The 22,802-nt window shown below is 50.3% G+C and overlaps 1 protein-coding gene across 1 annotated transcript in view; it reads left to right on the forward strand.

Moving 5' to 3' along the window:
• MYO18B (myosin XVIIIB) overlaps positions 1-22,802 on the forward strand; it is a 221,001-nt gene that overhangs the window by 183,179 nt on the left and 15,020 nt on the right. The window contains exons 39-41 of the mRNA XM_033837911.2: positions 4,303-4,433; positions 13,711-13,755; positions 15,032-15,169. Coding sequence (XP_033693802.1) covers positions 4,303-4,433; positions 13,711-13,755; positions 15,032-15,169 — 314 coding nt within the window. The remainder of the gene's footprint in view (positions 1-4,302; positions 4,434-13,710; positions 13,756-15,031; positions 15,170-22,802) is intronic.

The following is a 22,802-nucleotide window of genomic DNA, read 5'->3' on the forward strand; positions in this document are numbered from 1 at the left end:
TTTTAAATATTAGCCTCTAATGGAACTTACAAGAGGAGATGATTTTCATTGCAGCCACTGATTATCGTACAAACTGCTCCCAACACGGGCAACTCCACACAGCACGTTCCAGGGGGAGCAGCTTGGGAGTTTAACAAGGGTTGATGACTCTCTCATGCGATGCAGGGGAGGCTGGCGCGTACACATACGTCGTAGTCTTGTGTTGATCTCTGTGTGCGTGGTGTGTAGTATGTGCGCCTTAGTGTGTGTCCCTCCTTCATTCAGCTCTTACAGTCATGCGGTAACGCCATTCACTCAACCCCAAGACATACTGGGTGCCTGCTCTGTTCTAGATGGCAGCAATACAGAAAGATCAGGGCCCTGAAAGAATGATGCTCATGGAAGTCAGGATTTTATCTGCACAGCCTGTGCCTAGATCAGTGCTGCTGGTACACAGTTCATGCTCAGTAGATGCTTATTGAATGAATGGTATGACAGTGTGTGTGTATATATATGTAATGAATATATAATAATCTACGTTAGCATGTTGTGTGTCTATTACAATGTATATCACTGCAGTGTAACTGTGGAGTAACATGGACATATGGTATGTTTATTAGTAGGTTTCTGTTGTACACATCTTACTGTCTAAATCCTTTTGTTCCCTAATTTCCCCCCCACAACTTCTTCCTGCTTCAAGCCCGCAAAGACAGAGTAAAACAGAGAAGACCGAGCTCGTACTTGGCCTCAAAGCACAGTCCCATTTGCATAGCAGTCCTGACCCGATCCTGAGCGCTGCTGCTCATGGAGGTGGAAGAAGGCCCCAGAAGGGGCCTCCCCTGTGCCCCCTTCTCCTGGTGCACCACCCTCCCCTCCATGTCTCTCGAGCCATCTCTGGCTTGGGCCTTGTTTTGTCTGCCCCCAGGAGACTAGTGTGGGCACCGCATCCATTTCGCCTAACGACTTGGTCTCGGCAATCAGCAGACTAGTTGGTTTTCAAGTTGAAACAGGAAAGGTTTGCTGACTACACAGACTCTGAATTTCCCAAATCCCTCTCCCTGGGAGGTTCCTGCTGAGCCTGAGGCGTGACCCCAGGCAGATGGGGGTGGGGCGCGGAGGGCAGCAGATGGGGGTGGGGCGCGGAGGGCAAGGGGCACAGCGGAGGGAGGCAGTAGCGGCAGGTCCCCGGCAGCACAGGCCTCACCTGTCTGTGGATGGTTTTCTTGCTCTCAGCTGTCCTCACCCTGTCTAGCTAACTCATCCTCTAAGCTGCCCTTGCTTTCCACCCCCGTCTTTCCTCTGCAGATGGTGAGAAAGCTTTCAGAGCCCTGCATGCCAGCCTCCTTATTCTCTGCATGACCTTGGCAACCCCCCCCCCCGCCAGTGACGTGGGGACACCCACACAGTTGCTCATCGTTCTCTGAGCGTTAAGACATAGCGAGGCCACCACTGGCCAAGCCTTTCCTCTCTGCCAAGCTCATTCGATCCTCACAACAGCCCTGGGACGGGGACTACGGCTGCCCCCATTTTACCCGTGCGGGTCAGAGAGGTTGAATAACTTGCTGAAAGTCACACAGCCAGTGAGTGGTAGAGCTGGGATTTGAACCCAGGCATCCTGGCTCCAGAGCCTACTTTCACTTTCATGATATTATGGATCTGATGCATCTCAGGTCCCTATTTCCTCTGCTCACCTGCTTGGTCCTGGCTCAGAGCCACCTGTCCCTGAGACCCAGCATCCTTCCCTTCCCTGTCCTCTGTCCGCCAGGAGGCTTCTCGCGGATCGAGACTGTAAGACCTCGTTGCTCCCTCCGTGTGACGTTGACGTGGGCCAAGGTCACCCAGGCACAGCCAGGAGGGGACATCTGGGCTCCTCTCTCTCAGCTCGTGTGGCCTAAGGGCCTCACCTGAGAACCCAAGACTTGGCTGCCCAGTTTTGTGGTCTCCCAGCTGCATGACCTTGGGTGGGTCTTTTTGCTGTTCTGGTGAGAGATGAGTATCCTCATCTCTAAAAGAAACGTTCACCACGTGCCTAGAATGGCCCAGACATGGACATGGGTAGCATCTCCACATCTCACAGATACACAGGTGCCTCGTCCCCTCGCCTCCCAGGGACGCTGTCATCCCGGCCCACTAGCAAGAAGCAGCGCTCGGGCGACGCTCCTGTAATCTCCTGGGATCGTGTGCCCAGCCATTTTCCTAGGTGTCTTTATGAGCTGACAAGCTCGCATCCTGGGCAAACACCCTCCTCGCCGTCCCACGGTATGTTATTTCCTCTGACAGTCCACCGACCTCCTGCCTGGGGCCCTGCCTCAGACCATTTCTCACCTTGTCAGCACCAAGATGGGGATTTCACAGCTGGCTGTTTCAACCCAGGGCACCACTCCCCCACCTCTCCACGCCGCCCCTTCCCTCGTCAGCTGGGCTGGCTTCTTTGGCTTTCTTGGTCTTTGCTCGCTCTCTCTCTCAAATTGGAGAAGACTCAAAATCAGTGTAAAGACACAGATTTACAATACCGTGAATGGACAAGCTGGTCTGCTATGAGCTGAGCGTGTCCCTGTGACGGGGAGCAGCCCTGGTCCCCGCTGGCTTTCACTGGGGCGGGCAAACAGAGCCCCAGAAAGATCACTGGCCTGGGAGTGGGGCAGACTGGGGTTCCCCTCCTTGCAGCCTTGAGTGACTTCAGTGGCCTCGATTTCCTCATCTACAAAATAAGGAAAAACAATCCCAGGCTCAGAGAGGGACTGTGAACCGTTCACGGTCCCACAGCTAGTGGGTTGCGTGGGGAGCTGGGAATTGTACTTAGATTGACCCTCAATTCTTAGTTTCCACCCCTTCACGCTCTCATCAGTTGGTATATACATGTTTCTTAAAAGACAGCAGTCAAAAAAGAAACTTGACATAATTAGAACAGCTCAAAAGAAAAGTCCTATCCATAACCCCTCTTTGCTCCCATCCATAAATATTCTCAGCTCTCCAAGTGTTTTCCCAGCTGCACGTGTGCTATTCGCGTGTAGACTGGGGCACGATGTTCTCTGTTCTCTTCTGCTTGCTTAATGGTGTTTCACAGAAGGCGTCCCGCACCGCCACCATCCTTATTTCTAACGTTGACGTCTGCCTAATAGCATCAAAGTGACGCGCTGTGATTTCCGTAACCAGTCCCAGTTGCTGGGTGACAAGGCGGCTCTCAGCCTCTCGTGTCGTCAGTAGCACAGCCCCAGGCATCCTTGGTTACAGAAACTTGCTCTGTGTTTTAGTTTACACCCCATGGGATTAATTCCCAGAAGGTGGGTTTCTGGGTTTAACCCAGGGTTTCTCAGGCCGGACACTGTTGACATTTGTGTGAAGTAATCCTTCATGGTGGAGGTTGCCTTGTGCGTTGTAAGATGCTGGGCAGCGCCCTTGGCCTCTACTCTGCTAGATTGCCGTCAGACTCCCAAGTGTGACAACCAGAAACGCCTCTGGACGTCGCCTGATGTCCCCTGGAGGGCAAACTCACCCTCAGTTGACAGTCATTGTGTTAAAGGGGAGGCGTGTGGGAATAACGTTACAAATGAAAGTCAGAGATTTTCCAGAGAGTCTGGACAAAAATCCAGTCAGGGCAGAAAGTAACGGGATGAGCGTGGAGAGTCAGGTGCACCAAGCTTGGGTTCCGGCTCGAGTTCCAGTTCAAGCTTGCGGCCCCCCAGGCCTCATTTCCTCATCTGTGAAATGGGATCAGTAATAAAGAGCCACGTGCCAGACTTGTGAGGAGTGAGTGAGGCCAGGAGCGTGAAACGCTGAGCACAGTGCTGGGCGTGGAAAGGTCTCAGTGAGCGCCAGCGGTGCCGGCCGGCTCCGCGGGGACCCCCACTGGGGTTTCCATCTTTGCCTTTTGCTGCCTTTGAGGATGGAACGTTGGGGGGGTCTAGGTGACAGAGCTGTGAGGGACCCGTTCTTGTTCTGCCCTCCCCCCAATCTCCCGCTCCACATCCATCCCTGGGACAGGGACTCCGCTTCCAGAACCAGCCTCCGCAACTCTCCTGGGAAACATACATTGACTCATCCATTGACCCATCTATCCAGGGTGTCCACTTGGGGCCGGCACCCCCCGTGTGGGTGAGTGGGCTCTGTGCGGGGCCGTGCCCTGGAGCCCCCAGGCATCCACTTCCTCCTCTGTAAAATCCGGAGCATCTGAGGGTCCACGAGCCTGTCCATAGAGAGAGCCCCTCGTGGGCACGCGCCACGTCGCAGGGTCCCAGTGAGCTCCAGGCTCCTCCCCAGAGCTCTCGTAGGCGGGTGGGGGTCTCGCCCAAGGCCAGCGTGTGCTGTGGTCTCTGTCTCCAGGAGAAGTACGTGGAGGAGCTCGCCGCAGTGAGACAGACACTCCAGACAGACCTGGAGACGTCCATCCGGCGGATCGCCGACCTGCAGGCAGCCTTGGAAGAGGTGGTATCCAGCGACAGCGACACGGAGAGGTAAGCTACCAGGAGGCGGCTGGGGCTGGGCGTGGCAGGTGGGCTGCACCCTGGGGAGCTCTGCAGCCTCCGGTGGGCAGTGCTGCCCCTCTCAGGTCTGGGGGTCCGGGGACTCAGGCGCACCAGGGCGTGGGAGGAATAACTGGCCGCCTCAGGCGAGCAGAGGCAGGACGCTTCCCCGCTGGTGGTGACGTCTCCGTGTTACCGCCAAACGCCTAGAGCCCAGTTCGCCGAGCCTTTGGGGAGACAGTCTGGAGAAATGGCTGCAAAGTGTCCTCCAGTGTGTGATCTCGGGCAGGTCACACATCCAGTCTGGGCCTAATTCCCTCATCTGTAAAGTGGACATAGCACTACCGGGCAAACCACATGAAATGGCCAAGAGTTGACCCCTGTTGACCTACAGAGGGGACGTTCCGTATACTCCGCTCACTCCCCGCCTCGTAGCTTGTGCGTGAGGGTGGAGTGAGTCACTAGGTGACCAGCGTCGGGGCATGTAAGTGCTGCAGGAGTGTGGGCTGTGTCTGCACAGGATAATGAGTGTTATTTCACAGAGGCAGCAGCTGGTCAAGGGTGCAAGATTAGAGCGTTGGCCCTCAGCTTCAATGTCAGGGCTTCTCTCCTGCCTCAGAAGACAGATAGGCCGCCTCCCGCCGACTCCAGCCAAGTCTCAGGCTGCACAGGCCACGAGTGGGCTGCCCCGCTGGGAGTGGTTGGAGGTGTCCCGGCGGGCACACAACCCTGGCTGTCACCCTGCGGATGGCCCGTGGCATCCTGTCGCCCTGAGCTCCCTCTGTAGCCTTGACACGTTATGTCTCTGGAAATCATAGCTGCGCATCTTGCTGTGGCGTGTCTACCTCCATGTCAGCCTCTGCAGCAAAGCCTGGGCGACAGGGAGAGACGTTTTCTTTGTGCAGACAATGAGACAGGGGCGGGATACCCCGAGTTACCCGTCAGGTGTGGTTCCTCCCGGGAACCAGCCAGCCACCTCTTACTGGGGTGTGGGCAGGGCCAGCTGCCGACTGGTGGGAGGTGTGGGTGAGCCGGGCAGCAGGGGAGGAGAGAGAGTTGTGTGTGGGCTGTGGTCCAGCCCGTGGGAAGAACCAGGCATCTGTGTTAGAGCTGACCACGCCCAGTCCAGAAAAAAGACTGGAAGGAAACACACCAACGTTCTAATACATTGGGAAGGCATTACTGGTGACCTAAATTTTTATTTTTTTCAGGCTTATGTAGATTTTCTCAAATTTCTGCAAGGAGCATGCACACACGTCCCTAGCTGTACTCGCGTCCTCTTTGGGAGATTTTGCTCGTATAAGTCATGTACTTTATGCCTCGATAGGAGGCCGTGAGCACATTCTCTCCTTGATGCAGTCCTGGGCTGGTGACAGCTGCTCAGCAGCGTGTAGCCTCCGACTTTCCCATGAAGATGTTCATTCTCAGCATCGGTGTGACAGAGGCCCAGTGGACTTGCCATGTTCTAGCCTCTAAGTCAAGGGCTTTATCTCAAACATCCTCAGTTTGTGCAAAAATGGCTCCCACGCAAACATTGTAAGGATTTCTGCCACGCCCTGAAGGTTTCCACAGCTGCCAAACTGCTGGTGAAACGGCTAATACTGATGCTGCAGCTGCTTCCAGCTCAGGGTCACGTTCAAGAACCCCCTCCGCCTCCCCTCCTCCAGTTTTATTAGTGTCATAACAGAACTAACATCTGTAATTACAAACCCCTGGCGTCAGTATTACCCGCTCGATGCTTGGCTGGCCTCTCCGTTAATAGAAATGCTAGGACTTTTGCATTAATCATAATGGGAATTAATGGCTGTATATACTAGTATTTTGTGTTCTTTTGTGTGTGTGTGAATGAGCAAAACTTTTAAACCATTTGTACTTGCATAGCAATAGATTGCTTTTCTAATAAACAATAAAAATTCTAAAAATAACAAGATTGGAAAGAGGCAGAGAGTCCGGGCTTGGAGGTGCAGGGACACGCTGGACAGAAGGTGTGACAAAGAACGAGGAGCAGGTTCTCACCTGGCGCATGAGGTCCTGGCAGTGAGGTCACAGGTGGTTACAGACATCGCTCTGGTCTCTGTTTATAGGGGGTCCCCTCAGGCCTGAAAGGGACCCTGCCTGCACCCTCTCCTAATAGGAGATATTTTTATCTGTCTTTGCTCCAGGTGACAAGCCTCATGCTCACCCCCTGGTTCCCATCCACCTTTTCTGAGCTCTAGTCCCTGGGCCCCCAGGGATCCAATCTGAACCCTAGCTTTCTGTCTGCATTTTCACGATCTTTTGTCTCTGGGGCTTTACATCTTCGTCTCGCCTGGACGTCTGGTGCCTTTTCCTCGTCCGAATCTCCAGTGTCCGCCCAGTACCTGACTCATGCTTCCCGACACTGGAGGGGCCCTCACCTGCGTCTCAGGGTTGTGCGAGGGGTGAAATGATCATAGAACCCCAGGTGTGAAGAAATGCATCTTGTACCTGGAAGAGCCCAGGCGATGCATGGGGTTCTTGCAACTGGAAGTGGAGGCAGCTTGGGGAGGGCGCAGGCGCTGCATTTCAACCAGCCTCATTTCCAGTCAGGGATCCAGCGGTTCATGTCTGCATGACCTTCTGTGAGTTTTTCAACCTCTCTGAGCCTCAGTCTCTTCATTTGTAAGACGGGTTGATAATAAGAAGTAAGTGAAAGAATCTGACCCAGGTTTAGTGCCTTTTACCTGGCAGGGGCTCAGCCGTCATCAGTTCCATTCATTCATTCATGTGATTGATTCTGCGTGGTCCACACCAGACACTGCGCCGAGTGTCTGTCTTATTCCACGCTTCTTGTTATCATGTTTCTCCATCTTCGCGATACAGGGAGATTGAATAACTTGCCCGAGGTCAGGCGGAAGTTAAATTCCTGAGGGAGTAGTGAGGGAGGAGAGCACAGATATGGTCTCTGCCTTCGTGGAACCCACATTGTGATGAGCGAGTGCGCGCGCGCGCGCGTGTGTGTGTGTGTGTGTGTGTGTGTGTGTGTGTGTCCCCGCCCATGAATACAGTGGACAGACTGATGAATAAAATGCTGGGATACAGTAGGAATTACAAAGACAGAGAATGCAGAGCTCTGATGAATGACACGGGAGGTAGACATGGCCTCTCTGAGAGGAAGAACTGAACTGAAACCTGGATTAAAAGAAGGAGCCAGGGCTTCCCTAGTAGCACAGTGGTTGAGAGTCCACCTGCCGATGCAGGGCACATGGGTTCGTGCCCCGGTCTGGGAGGATCCCACATGCCGCGGAGCAGCTGGGCCCGTGAGCCATGGCCACTGAGCCTGCGCGTCCGGAGCCTGTGCTCCGCAACGGGAGAGGCCACAACAGTGAGAGGCCCGCGTACCGCAAAAAAAAAAAAAAAAAAGAAGGAGCCAGACGCGGGAGCTCTGGAGAAAAGTGAGTCAGGGCAAATGAGGAATGTTCTAGGAAGTGAGGGTTGACCAGTGTGCCCGAGTGAGATCAGTGGGAAAGAAAGGCTCTCTTCCTCTTGCTCCTTCCCTCTCTCCCACCTGTCTTCCCCTTTCGAAGTGGCCCATGGAAGCCCACCGTGTCCCCGTGAAGCGCCCCCGAACCCCGGGCAGGACTGACGGGCACCATCTGTGGGTCCACCGTGGAAGGAGAACGTGGGGCTTCTTGTTCAGAATCGGTTCGGAATTCCAGGCAGTCACAGCAGAGTGTCACACCAAGCACAGGCCCCTCTGGGCACGGGCTGTAAGCCTGTGAAGCCGGCCCTGAGCCCAGGGTGGTTTTCGGGAAGCATCTCCTAATGCCCAGTAGGCCTCGGTCCTGACTCGCTGTCTTGTAACTTAGACTTGGAACTTCCACAGAGCGTGGGTTTCAATAATAGCATAGGAGTGGGGGAAGACTGGGGAAAAGTGGCCACAGAGAAGCCTCAGCACTTCTCAAGTCTCAATTTCGGAGGATTAGTGTCATGCAAACCACGCTGTCTGGCCGCAGCACAGCTAAATTGGTTATCAACAATGCAAAGAAATACAGCGCACCACTGGGTCCTAGAGCCGCGTGCAGAGCAGAGCCCCAGTTCCTGCCCCAGGGCCAGCCCGAGCTCCTGCCCATTCCTGACAGCTCAGCCCTGCACTCCCCTCTTCATTGCCTCATCACCTGGGGAAAGAGGGTTGGATTGGAGCCTGAGGGATTGGGCCAAGGTCTGTCTCCAAACTGAGCTCTCAATTAGGATTCAAACCCACCCTGGGAGAGAGAGCGATTGGTGCTTCAGCTGGAGGTGAATTTCTTTGGGAGACTTGTTCAAATTATGAAAAGTCACATTTCCCCATGTTGGGTATTAGATCCAAGTGTAACGGGCCTTCCAGGCTGGAAACGTGGCTACGTGCTCAGAAAGCCAGGCGGCCAGTGCGGCAGCATTTAAACACGTACCCGCCTACACCAGGGCCCTGGCGGAGTAACTTAGACTGTGGTGTCAACCTCCTTAGATTAATGGAGAAATGCTTTCCGCTGTTCCCCCGGGCCTGGCGCCTGCTCATTACTCGTGGAGGGAGGGGTGCGGCAGCTGACAGCCCCATCTGCTCCTGGCCCAGGGTCTGCAGCTGCCCTGTCATCACCTTGGCTGGGAGTTTGGGTTGGGAGGGGGAGTGTCGAGAGGTCAGTGGATGACCCCTGACTCCTGGGTCAGCCAGGAATGTCTCCACGCCAGCTGGCCCCATCTGAGATGAAGGCCCTGGAAAGGAGTCCTCTGTTGCTGTGTTGAGTGTAAGTTGTACATTTTCCAACATACATCCTTTTAACTTGGCTAAAACAAGGCTGCGGTGGGACAGGTAGAAAGATCTGGGTCTAACCAAAGATTGCCGCTGCCACTGAGGGCATAATTCTGAGTTAACTTACTCATCAGTGGGCCCAGGCTCTGGTCAGACTGTAACGGTCCCTGCTACGAAGTAGGACGGGCTCTGGGACTCCCCACGTCTCTTTTCCCACAACTCTCTTATCTCCTAATTTTGCTTAGAAGGAAGAGCTTAAAGCACTTCTCCGTTATTCTAAGACATCCAAGCTACATCACAGGGCCCTCATGCAGAACAGCACATTTAAGTGATGCCACAGAGGACACCTGTCTTTCTAAGCATCTTTCTAGCTTGGAAGGCCTGGATACCCAACTAGTGGGGTTCGTGGGGAACGAGGGCTCCAAACTGCTTTATCCACTCTGGCATTACAGGGCATCGTGATCATTGTGCTAATAGTCTTTCCTGAGGACTTACTTTGTGCCAGGCCATGCAGCCTACCTGTCTCACGTACATAGTTCTCACAGCAACTCTCTGAGGTTGGTAACCATTATCACCCCCGGTTTACAGAAGAGGAAACTGGAGCTTAGAGAGGTCAAGAAACTGGCCCCAGCTCACACAGTAAGTGATGGGGCCGGGATTTGATTTCCAGGTTGACCCCATCACCCACACCTCCAGTGACTAAGCTCTGCTGTCATGTCAGACGTACCCCATCTTTCCCCTTTCTGTTGTCAAGGCCTTTGTTCTCTGCCAAGGAACTGGCCTGTCATTCTGGTGAACTTGTGTCTGTCACTGTGATGTGGTACCAGTGCATTCATGTGTTACTTCCCAGGCAACGTTTGCATTCAGGCTGGAGTTGTCTAGTGAAGACTCCCCTGAAAGGAATACAACAGAAGACATTTAGTAACTTCTCTTGCTCATCAGCAATCCCCCTGTCCACAAGTGCCTGGCCCAACTTCCTCTTGAAAAGTCACATGCACCAAGGCAAGAGAAAGAACCACTGACCACGTGTCAGGAGATGAGGGGAAAACCAGGCACCACATATGTTCCAGTGCTGGCTGCACTGCCAAGGAGATCAGGACCATGGACAGGTCACCTGCCCTTCCTGGGCCTCTGCTTGCCCACCCAACAGATAAACAACATCATCATCATCATCACCATCATCATCATCATCGATGAGAACCTCCCATGTTAGGGCAGGAGGTATGGTCGCGAACAGGCAAACGTGGATCTGCCTCATGGAGCTTGAAGTCCAGAGACTCTTTCTTGTGGTGGAAGGGTCAGTGGGTTTGAAACTCCTTTAAGAAGAATCCCCTCTTTTACACCAAAGCAAACTCCTATAGAAAATTCTAGCTTAGGTTGAAGTACAGCCGTCCTCTGATCAGAGTGAGAGAGGACGTTTCCCCATGGGTGGACTCAGTGTTTGAATTTGCTCCCTTCTGAAAGGGCTCTTTCCCCCCAGACTAGAGACTCATTTACTTTGAGATGTCCAGTTGTGCCAGTTGAATTAACACCAGCCTGCACCTTGGTTAGTTGCATTGTGCTCTGCAGACATTCCTGTGCTGGGTTCAATTAAAGATTGAACCAATGAAGTGGGTGAGGAAGTATGGCCAGCTGCCCAGACCTTGTCTCCTACAGAGTTCAAGGCCAGTTGCCTTAGGATTATGGAGACATTAGCTTGCCCAGGCACCCACCAGGATCTCTGGGCACACCCTCTTGTAATCAGGGTCATGGACTCCTGGGGTGGGAAATGGGCCTGAAGCCCCTCCCTCTCTATCGTCATGCCTCAAGTCCCACCCCCACTGCGGCCCGTGTTTGTCCTTCCTCCCTGCTTGCGGGCACGAGAAACCTTGTTCCAGGTACAACTCACCCTCTCTGTTTTTAAGGCGCATGCCACACTGTTGTGAACGCTACAGCTTGGGCCGCAAGACCCTTCAGTTCTTTTGTCTTTCTATGAGCGTTTCAGAAGATGTAGCCCTGTTCACGCAAACCCCTCCCTCCGCTTCCCAGGACCCTTGCCTACCACATTTTAGCTTCGTTGGTCAGCTGGAACCAGTGTCCTTAACTGGGGTCTGTGAACTAGTAGGTCGAGGGAGGGGGTGTCCACACACGAGTTCTAGAGATTATACTCTGAACCCTCAGATACTGCACTAAAATTTGGGTCTGTGTTTGTGCGTTTGGGCAAATGGAAGTTCCATGGTCTTCATAAAAGATGCTCGTAGGGACTTCCCTGGTGGTCCAGTGAGTAGGACTCTGTGCACGCATGCTGCAGCTAACAGTCCACATGCCACAACTGAAAAAGAAGATCCCGCCTGCTGCAGCTAAGTCCTGGTGCAGCCTAAATAAGTAAATAAAAATAAATCTTTTTAAAAAATGCTCATAAAAGGCCCAGGACTCCTGCTCTAGGGGCCTAAGTGCATCCTCTCCACTGCACATAATTTTTAAGCATCCGAGCATCTTGGCTCAAACGCCTCATTTCACACACCGGACACCCCAAACAGGGAAGAGAGGAGGCCAAGGCCACACAGTGAGAACACGAGGATTCAGTTGCCTTTCCTCCCAGCCTGGTGTTCCTTCTGCAGCCCCACTGCATAGAGCCTAAGAAGAGACTCAGGCCACCAGCAGGAATAAAGCTGGTTCTACTCACACTGTCCACTTCAGTTAAAGTTTTTAAGTATTTTTAAATAGTTTGTTTAAAAGCCGAATCAGAAAAAATTTATATAGATCCTCAAGAAGATTTAGGGTCACTCACAAAGATACTTTTATTCTATTGCAGGGGTTTTCTATTGCTGTCATAGCAAATTAGCTCAAATTTTATGGCTTATTAACTTACAGTTCTGTTCATTAGAAATCCAGTCTAATCTCCCTGGGCTAAAATCAAGGTGTCAGCAGAGCTGTGTTCCTCTGGAAACTCTAGAGGAGAATCCATTTCCTTGCCTTTTCCAGCTTCTAGAGTTTACCCACATTCCTTGGCTTGTGGCCCCTTCCATCCTCAAAGCCAGAAATGTTGCATCTCTGACTCTTCTTCCATAGCCACGTGTCCCTCTGACCACATCTGGGAAAAGGTCTCTGCTTTTAAGGATTGGAGTCATTAGACTGGGCCCACCCCAATAATCCGGGATAACCTCCCTGTCTCAAGATCCTTAACCTTAACCACATCTGCACAGCCCTTTTTAACATGTCAGGAAACACAGTCATAGGTTCTTGGGATTAGGGATTAGGATGTTGACATCTGTGGGGTCATTATTCTGCCTCTCAAGAGGTCGTTCACAAAAGATGCTTTTTGTTAATACTGGAGAGGTCGACAAATTTTTCTTTAAAAGGCCAGATAGTAAACATTTCAGGCTTTTCAGACAATGTGGTCTCTGTTGCAACTACTCTGCTCTGCCACCGTGGAGCAAAAGCAGTAGTGGACAGAATGCAAATGAGTGGGGGTGGCTGTGTTCCAATAAAACTTTATTTATAGGAGCAGATGTGTAGGCTAGATTTGGCCCATGGCCGTCATTTACAGACCCCTCTTCTATTGGATTCACCAGGCATTCTCTGAGAGAACTTCTGCTCTAGCCTTTGCCCTGGGGCTAAAGGGACAAATATGATGTGTTCTTGGCCTGTGAGGGACTCTTTCAGTCTGGTGGGGATGAATAGGTGTTAGTAGAGACCCCAAGAGTGACTGGCCCTTGAGGGTAGGGACCAAGGAGCTGCAGGTGCATCCTTCAGAGGAAGTGACAGGGTTTCTGGGAAGGAATTGCCCAGATTTCACTGAAAAATAAAGCTGGGCGGTCCCGGCCTGAGGAACCAGGATTAAAATGACGGCTCAGGTGTCTGAGGTTTGTGGTTTGGGTGTCTACACCCGTACACTGGGTGGTTGCACTCTGGTTAAGAGCATGAGCTGAGTAGCTCTTACAGACCTGGGGGATTCAAAGCTGCGTGACCTTGGACAAGGGTGTCAGCTTCCTCAACTCCAGGAGGGAGACTGGCAAGGTGGTTAGTGGGATCGTGTGTAATGCGTATTTGTTGAATCAAGGGATGCTCCCAAGACAATAGCTAACTATTGTAATTAGCTCAGAGTTTCCCAGAATGCACTGGGAAAGCCGACCACCGCATCCCCGTGTCTGATTCGCAAGCACTCGCAAAGAATATAGAGCAAATGCTCATTGACAATTATGATGCTATTAATAGCAGTACTAGTTGTACTAAAACAAGAGGAGTGGTAATGGTTGCTACCCTTTAATTAACATTGCTTGTTTGCCAAGAGCCATGCTGAGATCTTTATAAGGGTTATCTCAGTCTGCTCCACAACTCTGGGGGAGAAGGCGATTATTAGCTACATTTTACAGAAGACCACACGAGGCTCAGAGAAGACAAGTGACTTGCCTAAGATCACACAGTGGCAAAGGTTGGAGGTGGGACTCAAACCCAAGTTTATTTAACGTCAAAGACTGGGTTCTTCCCCAGCCCCTGGCAGCACAAGGATAACAGACTCTTTCTTGTGCCTTCTTCCAGTGTCCAGACAGCAGTGGATTGTAGCGGCAGTGGCAGAAAAGAGACGTAAGTTAACCCTGAGTAGAACTGAGCCAATTACACCAAAGCCCAAGACGAGCCCCTGACCCTCTGTGTCCAGTTTGCAGAAGAAACATCCACACCCACCTGGAGAGTTATCCACAGTGCCCGTGAGAGCTCTTACTCCATAGTCATAACATATAGCCCCGGGGGTGTACTACTGAACATCCAACTTCTCGCAGACAAAGAGAAGCCCATGACTTACCATGCCACCGTTCTCAGACACCGTCAGTGGCTCCCCGTTGCCTCAGAAGAGACTTTTTAGACTGACATTTGAGCCCTGCACATTCTGACCCTTACTTCCCCCTCCACCTGGGGCTCCTGCTTTCCATATCATCCGTGCCTTACGTACCTATGTGTGTGCTGTTCCTTCCAGGCCTGTGTAGCCAAGCCCTAACCTTCAAACAAGATGTAGCTCAACTGCCACTATTTGATTCCTTCCTTTATGCCTCCAAGAAGCAAATCAAGGCTCCCTCCTTGTCCTCCTTGGAACCTATCTTGTCTTTATCTACAGCATTGATAATTTTCTTTTACGGTTCTTTATATAGATGTCTACTCTGCTAAAATGGGGTCTTGAGGGCAGGGTCAATGTTGGGTTCATGTTTATAGTTCCTTCCCATGGTGCCTGGCATAGAGTGCTCTATAAACAAACAAACAAATTTGTGTATATATCAATGTATAAATTTATTATATATTATATATAATATATATTTGAGTGAATATATCAACCAGAAAACATATCAACCAGAAAACAATCGTTGAATACCCAGAGCAATGAGAGGCCCACACAGGCCTCTCCCTGTGCTGCTTTCAGTAATAGGGGGCCTACAATTAAGTCTCTGTCCCCAAAGACATTCCAGCTTAGGTAGGCAAGGAGTTAAGGCCTTCACACTTGACATATTCCGTGACCATATCATTTGGTATGCAATTCAGTGCCAAACTTTACTCCAAAATTAGAGATACCTCAGCATCTGTATTAGAGTGTTTATCTTCCCAAGGAAGAGCAGTGGTTATCAGCACGGGCGTTGGAATTGGGTGACCTTAGTCAAGACCCAAGCTGACCTCCCCAAATCCCGTTACTCTCATCTAGGTAAGAGATGCAGCACTGGCTCCCACCTCTCAGGGACGGTATTGTGAGCACTGATTAAAGTTATGCATGTCAGCACTTAGCACAATGCCTGGCTCATGCTAAGGGGTGACTATCTAGTTATTGCTGTTACTGTAGTTGTCATCATGTTGACAATATCTTGCATTCTGGTTCTAGAGATAACGTCTCCATCCTCAGCTCCCAGCCAGAGGGCAGTCTGCAGTCCTGGTTGAGTTGTACTCTGTCCCTGGCCACAGACACGGTGAGGACCCCCTCTCGACAGTCAGCCATCAGCAGCTGTATCCTCAGCCCTAGGTAAGAGTATCTCCCTGCTGCCTCTGGATGACCAATAGCTGAAAGAATCTCAGGCTTTGACGGTTGCTGTTCAAGTCTTCCATTTCCTCTGTCCTAGCCAAGGACAAGCATGGTCCAGTTTGAGGTATGACCCTGCCACTTCCTAGCCGTGTGACTTTAGGCAGACCAGTTACCCTCTCTGAGCCTTCACTTCCTCACCTGTAAAACAGGAAATAACATTGTGTTTGCTGCTCCAAACAGGTGAAGTGATGAGAATCTAATACAGCCGTCCCTAAAGCACAGTTTTCCAGATGATTTTAAATAGCAGGGGGTGAACATTTTTAAAAATAGCTGTGGATTTATTATAGTTGTTTTCTAGCTAAGGCAAATCCCACTAGTTTTCCACTTACAGATAGTTCTGGATTTAAAGTTTTCTCTATAAACATATTTACTTAAAGTTTTTTGGTTTGTTTTTCTTTTAATGGGGAGTCCATATAAAAACTGTTAGGCTGGATGATTTCCTCCTCAGAAATTTCAGCTTTGTTTGAATGTCAGAGTTTTATATTTTTTTCCTACCATAGAAGGAGACACATTCAGCCACAGCCTGAGATGGGACCCTCACAAATCTATAGGACTGGCAACAATGTTGCTCCAACAGATGGGCCCCAGGGCTCAGCCTTCGCTGTAGGACTTCAATCCATCTTTCCTCTTGCTTTTCAGCTCCATTCCGCTCAGCTCGTGTGGTTTTCCTTTTCAAGGGCAGCCCTCTTGTAATTAGGAGCTAATGGCCATAAATCAGAAATTATGGATTAAGCAGATACGTAGTTAAGATGAAATGCACACAAATGCTTGTGTGATAACAGAGGAACCAATGTGATAAGATAGAAAGAAAAATCACAAACTAATGGTGCAAACCCAGACAACCCCTTCCTGACTTGAAACGTGTTTGCTCTGAAGCAGGGAGTTGTCTCTACAAAAAGAAAGGGGTGGAAGTTCACTCCAAGCTTTCGGGCATGTTCAGGAAATGGCAAATATCTGGCATATGTCTGCTGATAATCTTAGGCTGAAAGGTTTGATGTCGAAAATATCAAAGGGAGGCTCTGAGAATGGGGTGCATTGGGGGAGTTAATTAAAGCAAGCTTATCTGATTACTGCTCTTAGTTAAAAACAAAGACCTGTGTGGAGAAAGAGTCATGTCCTCTATGAACTCAAATGATGAGGACTTTTTCTCTCCTGATAACTGAATACCTCTGTTTTTCCCCATCAGCCAGTGTATAAGGCAGCAGAAGCAGAACTGGAGGAATGTGAGAGCTCATTAGCATAGTACCCAAGTTGCACAAGTATAATTATATTAGGCTGCATGGTAAGGAATTATGCCCTGAGTTGCTTGGCACCCGTGTGAGCGGGAGGTGGGAGGCCGCAGTGGTTTCAGAACACGGACTGAAGTCACAGCATCCGGCCTCCAATCCCACATTCGCTCCTCTGAAGCTGCGAGATTTGGGGCAAATTTTTGTGTTTTTTTAATAATTTTTATTGGAGTATAGTTGATTCACAGTGTTGTGTTAGTTTCAGATGGACAGCAAAGTGAATCCGTTATACATATACATGTATCCACTCTTTTTTGGGTTCTTTTCCCACATAGGCCATCACAGAGTACTGAGTAGAGTTCCCTGTGTTATACAGCAGGTCCTTATTAGTCATCTATTTTATATATAGTAGTGTGGATATGTCAGTCCCAATCTCCCAATTTATCCCTCCCCCCCAACACCATTCCCCCCTGGTAACCGTAAGTTTGGGGCGAGTTGCTTAACTTCTCTGTTCGTGTTTCCTTGTGAGTAGATCATTGTCAGGGTTAACGAGAGGATGCACTCATAGCCCTAGAAAGAGCTCAAGAAAATTAGCTGCCTTATTAGTGTTGGTGTCTAGCTGATGCCCAGAGTAACCCCAGGAGACTGATGTCATTACCCCCATGTCGCACAAGAGGGACCTGAGGCCGAGAGGTTAGGGAACGACTGACTGAGGCAAAGACGGCCACACCCCAGTTCCTGTAGCTGCACCTCGGGCAGCGCCTCCAGGCAGCCCTGTCTAGAGCCTAGTACCCCTTTTCCTGCCTGCTCCCCCTCCAAGTCCTCAGGCTTGTCCAGCTGCAGTTCAGAGCAGAGGGTCCTGCACCAAGGGCAGCAGTGGGGCAGGAGGCAAGAAGAGACCATAAGCTCCTTGTCAGTTTTCTTCATGTTGGTGTCCCTTGGGCTGGCACACAGATGGTGCTCTATAAATGTTTGTTGAATGAATAGCTGACCATAACATCAACACTTGAGCAGAAATACTAACTGTACTTGGTCACAGCTCATCATTGACTGTGACTCAGGGTCAGAAATTTGCTCCGTGTCATTCAGCAAGTAAGTGAAAGAGGCAGGATTTGAACCCAGGTTTGAACGCCTCCGAAGCCTGTATTTGTGTTTGCCACACTGCCATGACTCTGACTTTTATCCAGGAGGTGGATCGCTCACCTGGCAGAGTTTACTGGCAAAGAGCTGGCCTGTTACTAATATTAAAACTGTATAAGGATCCTTATTCAACATTCAACATCCATTCAAAAGATGTTTATTAAGTGCCTACTGAGTGCCAGATTCCATGGCATTAAGCCCTGAAAATTTTAAGCCCTGTCCTTGCAATACGTTTACAATTTAAAGGTTCTAGAACTTGTGAGTTCGAAGGGACCACCGGATTATTTAGTCCAATTCTCTCATTATATAAATGGGAAAAACTGAGGTCTGCAGAAGGAAATATCTTACCTAAGCTTATAGTAAGGACTAACCCAGAGTTCAGGTTCCTTGACCTCCAGCTTTATAATCTGTAAATCCTTCTCCCTTTTAAGAACTTAGAATATATCTGAGAAGGCTACAGTCCTCCTGGCTACCACCCTAACCTCAGTTCCCTTCCCAAAGGTATCCATCGTCTTCAGTTTGGTGTGTATCCTTCCACATCTTTCTCTGTGTATTTATAAACATACATGTACTTGTAGCAAATACATAGCATTTTTGTGGGCTTTTAAAACACATAAATGGTATGATGTTATTTTATGTATATTATGCTCTAAATTCTTACGAAGTGCTTCTTTCCCTCAACAATATACCATGGAGATCTTTCCCTATCAGTCCACATAAGTCTATCTCATTCTTTTACATTCCTGCAGAAGAACTTTAACTGATGCCATGGGTTTACTAAACTGCAGTCTTCTTGTTTCACTTTTAGTTGAGTTCAGGATATTTGCTATTAACCTGTAAGCCTTTTTTTTAAAAAAAGCACACGTCCTTATGCACACGGGCAAATGATTCTCTGGGTCAAAGGGAATTTGCTTTTTAAACTTGACTAGATGCTACCAGATCATCCGGGCGTTGTTTGTGCGAGGAGGCAGGATAGCATGCAAGGCTCCTGTGTGCTCTCACGCCCCCCGTCTTCCCTGGCCCATCACAGGGCCCAAGATATGAGTCCCTTGGGCATTCCCAAACTTGACTGAGACAGAAGGTCACTCTAAAAAGAGAAGAGAGAGAGAAAGCAGTCTTCTGCCAAAAAAATAAAAGCATTCCTTGTATTATTTATAAGGGGATGTCAGCACAAGAGAAATACACCTAAAGCTTTATGATTTCCAGCCCAGGAATCATGCAGCTGCCGCTGATAAATGCAAGAGCTACTGGTGACGGAGACGCTAAATTACCTCTGTGGCCCCGGGGGAGGGAGTTCACGGGCTTGGTGGTGGCAGCCACGCTCGGCTCCGGAGTCTCTCTTGACGGCTGGCTGCGGGTGGTACCAGGGCGTCCAGGGCTGGTATGCTCTCCCCGGCCCTGCAGGGTGCCTGGCCTCTCCCTCCTGCCCTCCAGGCCATTGCCCTGCCGGAAGAGTGCTCCAGGAAAGGCTTCTCTCCTCTCCCCTCTGGGCCTCACAGCACCTCAGGCTTTCCAAGGCAGGTCCAAGCCCCATTTCTGTCTAGAGCCCCATCCCCACGTCCCACAGAACCCCAGCCTTGGTCACTCACACAGTTCTGCAGGGTCCACGCACTGATGGGCATTAATTGAACCAGCTGTTCAGATGCTGATGTCTTATCACTGGTCCGTTGTTTCTTTCATTTTACTGGACAGTTATTCCAAACCATCCTGACTTTCCTCCAGCCCTGATTCCTCACTCTAAGGAGACACCCTAAACTCCTGGTTCATTCAAAGAAAAGAAAATCATGGCCTGAACTTCTGTGGTGTCTATAAATCCATCTCTCTCTGCCCTCGTCTACCCTCCGGTCTCAGAAGATAAGATCCAGTCCTGTTCAAGTCGAATCCGTATCCCGCTGCCCCTTCTCCCCTGCAGTGTGCCCAGCATCCCCTCTCTCTCCTGCATCCTCAGCTTCTGCCTTTCTGGTTGTCCTTCCTCCACAGGTTATAAACACCTTCGGGTCCTCCCCGTTCTAACTGTGTCCTCACCCATCACCTTTCCCTTCCCTTTGGAGCCAAGCTTCTTCAAAGCAAGGCCCACATGCACCGTCTTCACTCACCTCACGTTTCTGCCTCACTTTCCTCCAGCCCTGAGCCTGCCCCCACCACTGCACTGAAACTTTTCTCACCGTGTCAGCGGCTCCCAAAGGGACACACCAGGGGACGTTCTCCAGTCTTGATCTTTTTCTGGACTTCTCTCCTGCACTGGCCTCTGTCAGACACTTCTCAGAACTCCCTGCCTGCCCAGCCTTGTAGCTGTTTCTGCTCCTTGGAGCTCCCCAAACTTCTCCCCAGCCCCGCCAGTGCTGGGGATCCCGGGATGCTGCTCTCACCTGCTGTTTTTCTCTCCACCTGGTCCCAGGCAATCCTGTTGTGATTTTAACTCCCTCACCATAAGCGGATGACCCCCAGATCTAGCCCTCCAGCTCTTACATTCTCCCAGGTTTCAAACGCGTATATCATATCTAACCGCCTACCTTTAGAAGCTCGCCACCTGGATGTCGCCCTGGGGTCTGAACCCAGCGTATCCAAGGGGAGACTCCTCCCTTTCCCCCACCAGTGTCATCAGTATCATTTGGTGGTTCTGTCATCCACAGAGCCACCCAAGCTGGCGCCCTTGACTCATCTGAGGCTCTCATCCCCCGTCAGCTGATCCCTAAATCTTGTTTATCCTGCCCCTCCCCCCTTTAAGCAAATGCTTTTTTGGGGGCTGGGCTGCGCGGCATGTGGGATCTTACTTCCCCAACCTGGGATCGAACCCACGTCCCCTCTAATGGAAGCATGGAGTCTTAACCTCTGGACCACCGGGTAAGTGGCCGAGCAAATACTCTTGACCCTTTTTACTTCTCTCCATCCTCATGTCAGCACCTTGAAGTCAGGCTACCATCACTTCTGGTCTAGACTCTGGCAAAGGCCTTCCGACCCCACCCTCCTCTAGTCCATCCTCTGAGCTTCAGCCAGGATGATCTGTCTCAAATGAAAAGCTGCTTTCGGTGGCTTCCCGTCACCTGCGGCAGGAGTCAGCCAACCACCACCCACAGGCAAACTATGGCCCTTGACCTGCTTTTGTAAATGAAGTTTTATTGGACCAACAGCCATGCTCGTTTTTTTTTTTTTTTAATTTTACATGTTCTTTATGGCTGCCTTTGCATTATGATGGCAAAATTGAGTAGTTGCAACAGGGATCGTATGGCCCCAAAGCCAAAAATATATGCTGTCTGTCCTTTATAGAAAACCTTGTGTGACCTCTGCCTTACAGGATAGAACAGGATGGAATTCAGGCACCTTAGTGGGCTTCCCGTGCCCTCTGTGACCTGGGTCTTTTCTGCTTCTCTGGTCTCATTTCCCTGTATCTCTTCTTCATGCTTTGTGCCCCGAACGGTTTATGCTGCTCCCTCAGACGCTGTGCTGTTTCCCACCCTTGGTCCTGTGTCCATGGTTTTCGCTCTGACTGGACCCCCTTCCCATGTTTCTTAACCTCATGAACTCTTATTTGTTTTTTGTTTTGTTTTTTTAAATTAATTAATTTATTTATTTATTTTTGGCTGTGTTGGGTCTTCGTTTCTGTGCGAGGGCTTTCTCCAGTTGCGGTGAGCGGGGGCCACTCTTCATCGCGGTGCACGGGCCTCTCACTATTGCGGCCTCTCGTTGCGGAGCACAGGCTCCAGACGCGCAGGCTCAGTAGTTGTGGCTCACGGGCCCAGTTGCTCCGCAGCATGTGGGATCCTCCCAGACCAGGGCTTGAACCCGTGTCCCCTGCATCGGCAGGCAGACTCTCAACCACTGCGCCACCAGGGAAGCCCATGAACTCTTATTTGTGACTCAGCTCAAGTGTCACCTGCCTCAGGAGACTTGGTTGACTTCCTGGCTGGGTCACGTGCCCCTCTGCCGTGGTTCTGCAGACCCCACGATTCCCTCTCCCATAGCACTTTCCATAATATGTTAGGATCATATGTCTGGGTGTCTGTCTCCCTCATTAGGCTGTGAACCGTTTAAGGACATAAGCTTTCTCTTTTCCTTCTTACCTCAGCACCCACCACGGTGTCTAGCACGTATTAGGTGCTCAATAAACATGCATTGAGCAAATAAATGACCAGTGGCTGGAAGTTAGGTGGCCTCTCTAATCACTCCGATAGGGTGATTAGAAGGATGATGCTGATATGAAGAGCCAAGTGTGGCTTTGCCAGACAGGGTAACTGTCTTGTATCACAGAGCGAGTTGCTAGCAGCATGGAACGAGAATTTTTGGAATATAGTGGGGGAACCTGATGGTCTGGGGCTCCCTCTGTTGGGGGAGGGATGGGGAGTGTTCGAGTGTTTGGGATCCCCATTTGGTAGCCTTGGGAAGTCCAAATAAAATTGTGTGTATCCTGGTCAGAGACTTTATTTATCCCTCAGTTTCAATGACCGATCTGTCACCACATAATTAGAGATGCTGTGATTTGAATTTATTACCAAACATGGCTCTGCACTGTTGCTATTGGACTTGTACCATATTGCAGTGTGAGCGTGGAGATTATTGTATAAATTATTCTCACTCACATAATCATCGTGATTTTAATTACTGTGTAATCTTCGCTAATTACTGTTGTACGTATCATTTGCTTTGGTACTGATTTAACACAACTGCTTTTTCATTTGGCTAAAAGACGGCATTACAACTTTTCCTTTTTCAGGGAAAAATTTGCTTTCTGTAAACATTTGCAGCCCCATACTCTTGGCTTGTGGTTCTTAGTTTAAAAGCAAAAGAGGGACTTCCCTGGTGGCACAAGGGATAGGACTCCGTCCTCCCAATGCAGGGGGCCGGGGTTCGATCCCTGGTCAGGGAACTAGATCCCACGTGCATGCCGCAACTGAGAGTTCGAGTACCCCAACTAAGGCGCCCAAGCCACAGCCAAGACCCCGCACCAGCTTAACCATATAAATAAATTTTTTTTAAAAAGCAAAAGATTTAGACACCACCATCCTCCTTTGATCAACCCCCGTGGATTTTTATGTAGGATAAGGCGGGCTTGAATCAGTAAAAAGGTCTAAACTATAGGGGGTTTTTCGTTTGTTTTTTTGTCTTTTTTTGGCTGCGTTGGGTCTTTGTTGCTGTGCGCGGACTTTCTCTAGTCGCAGTGAGTGGGGGCTACTCTTCGTTGCGGTGCGCGGGCTTCTCATTGCGGTGGC

Source organism: Tursiops truncatus, chromosome 13 (genome assembly GCF_011762595.2).
Source record: "Tursiops truncatus isolate mTurTru1 chromosome 13, mTurTru1.mat.Y, whole genome shotgun sequence".
NCBI lineage: Eukaryota > Metazoa > Chordata > Mammalia > Artiodactyla > Delphinidae > Tursiops > Tursiops truncatus.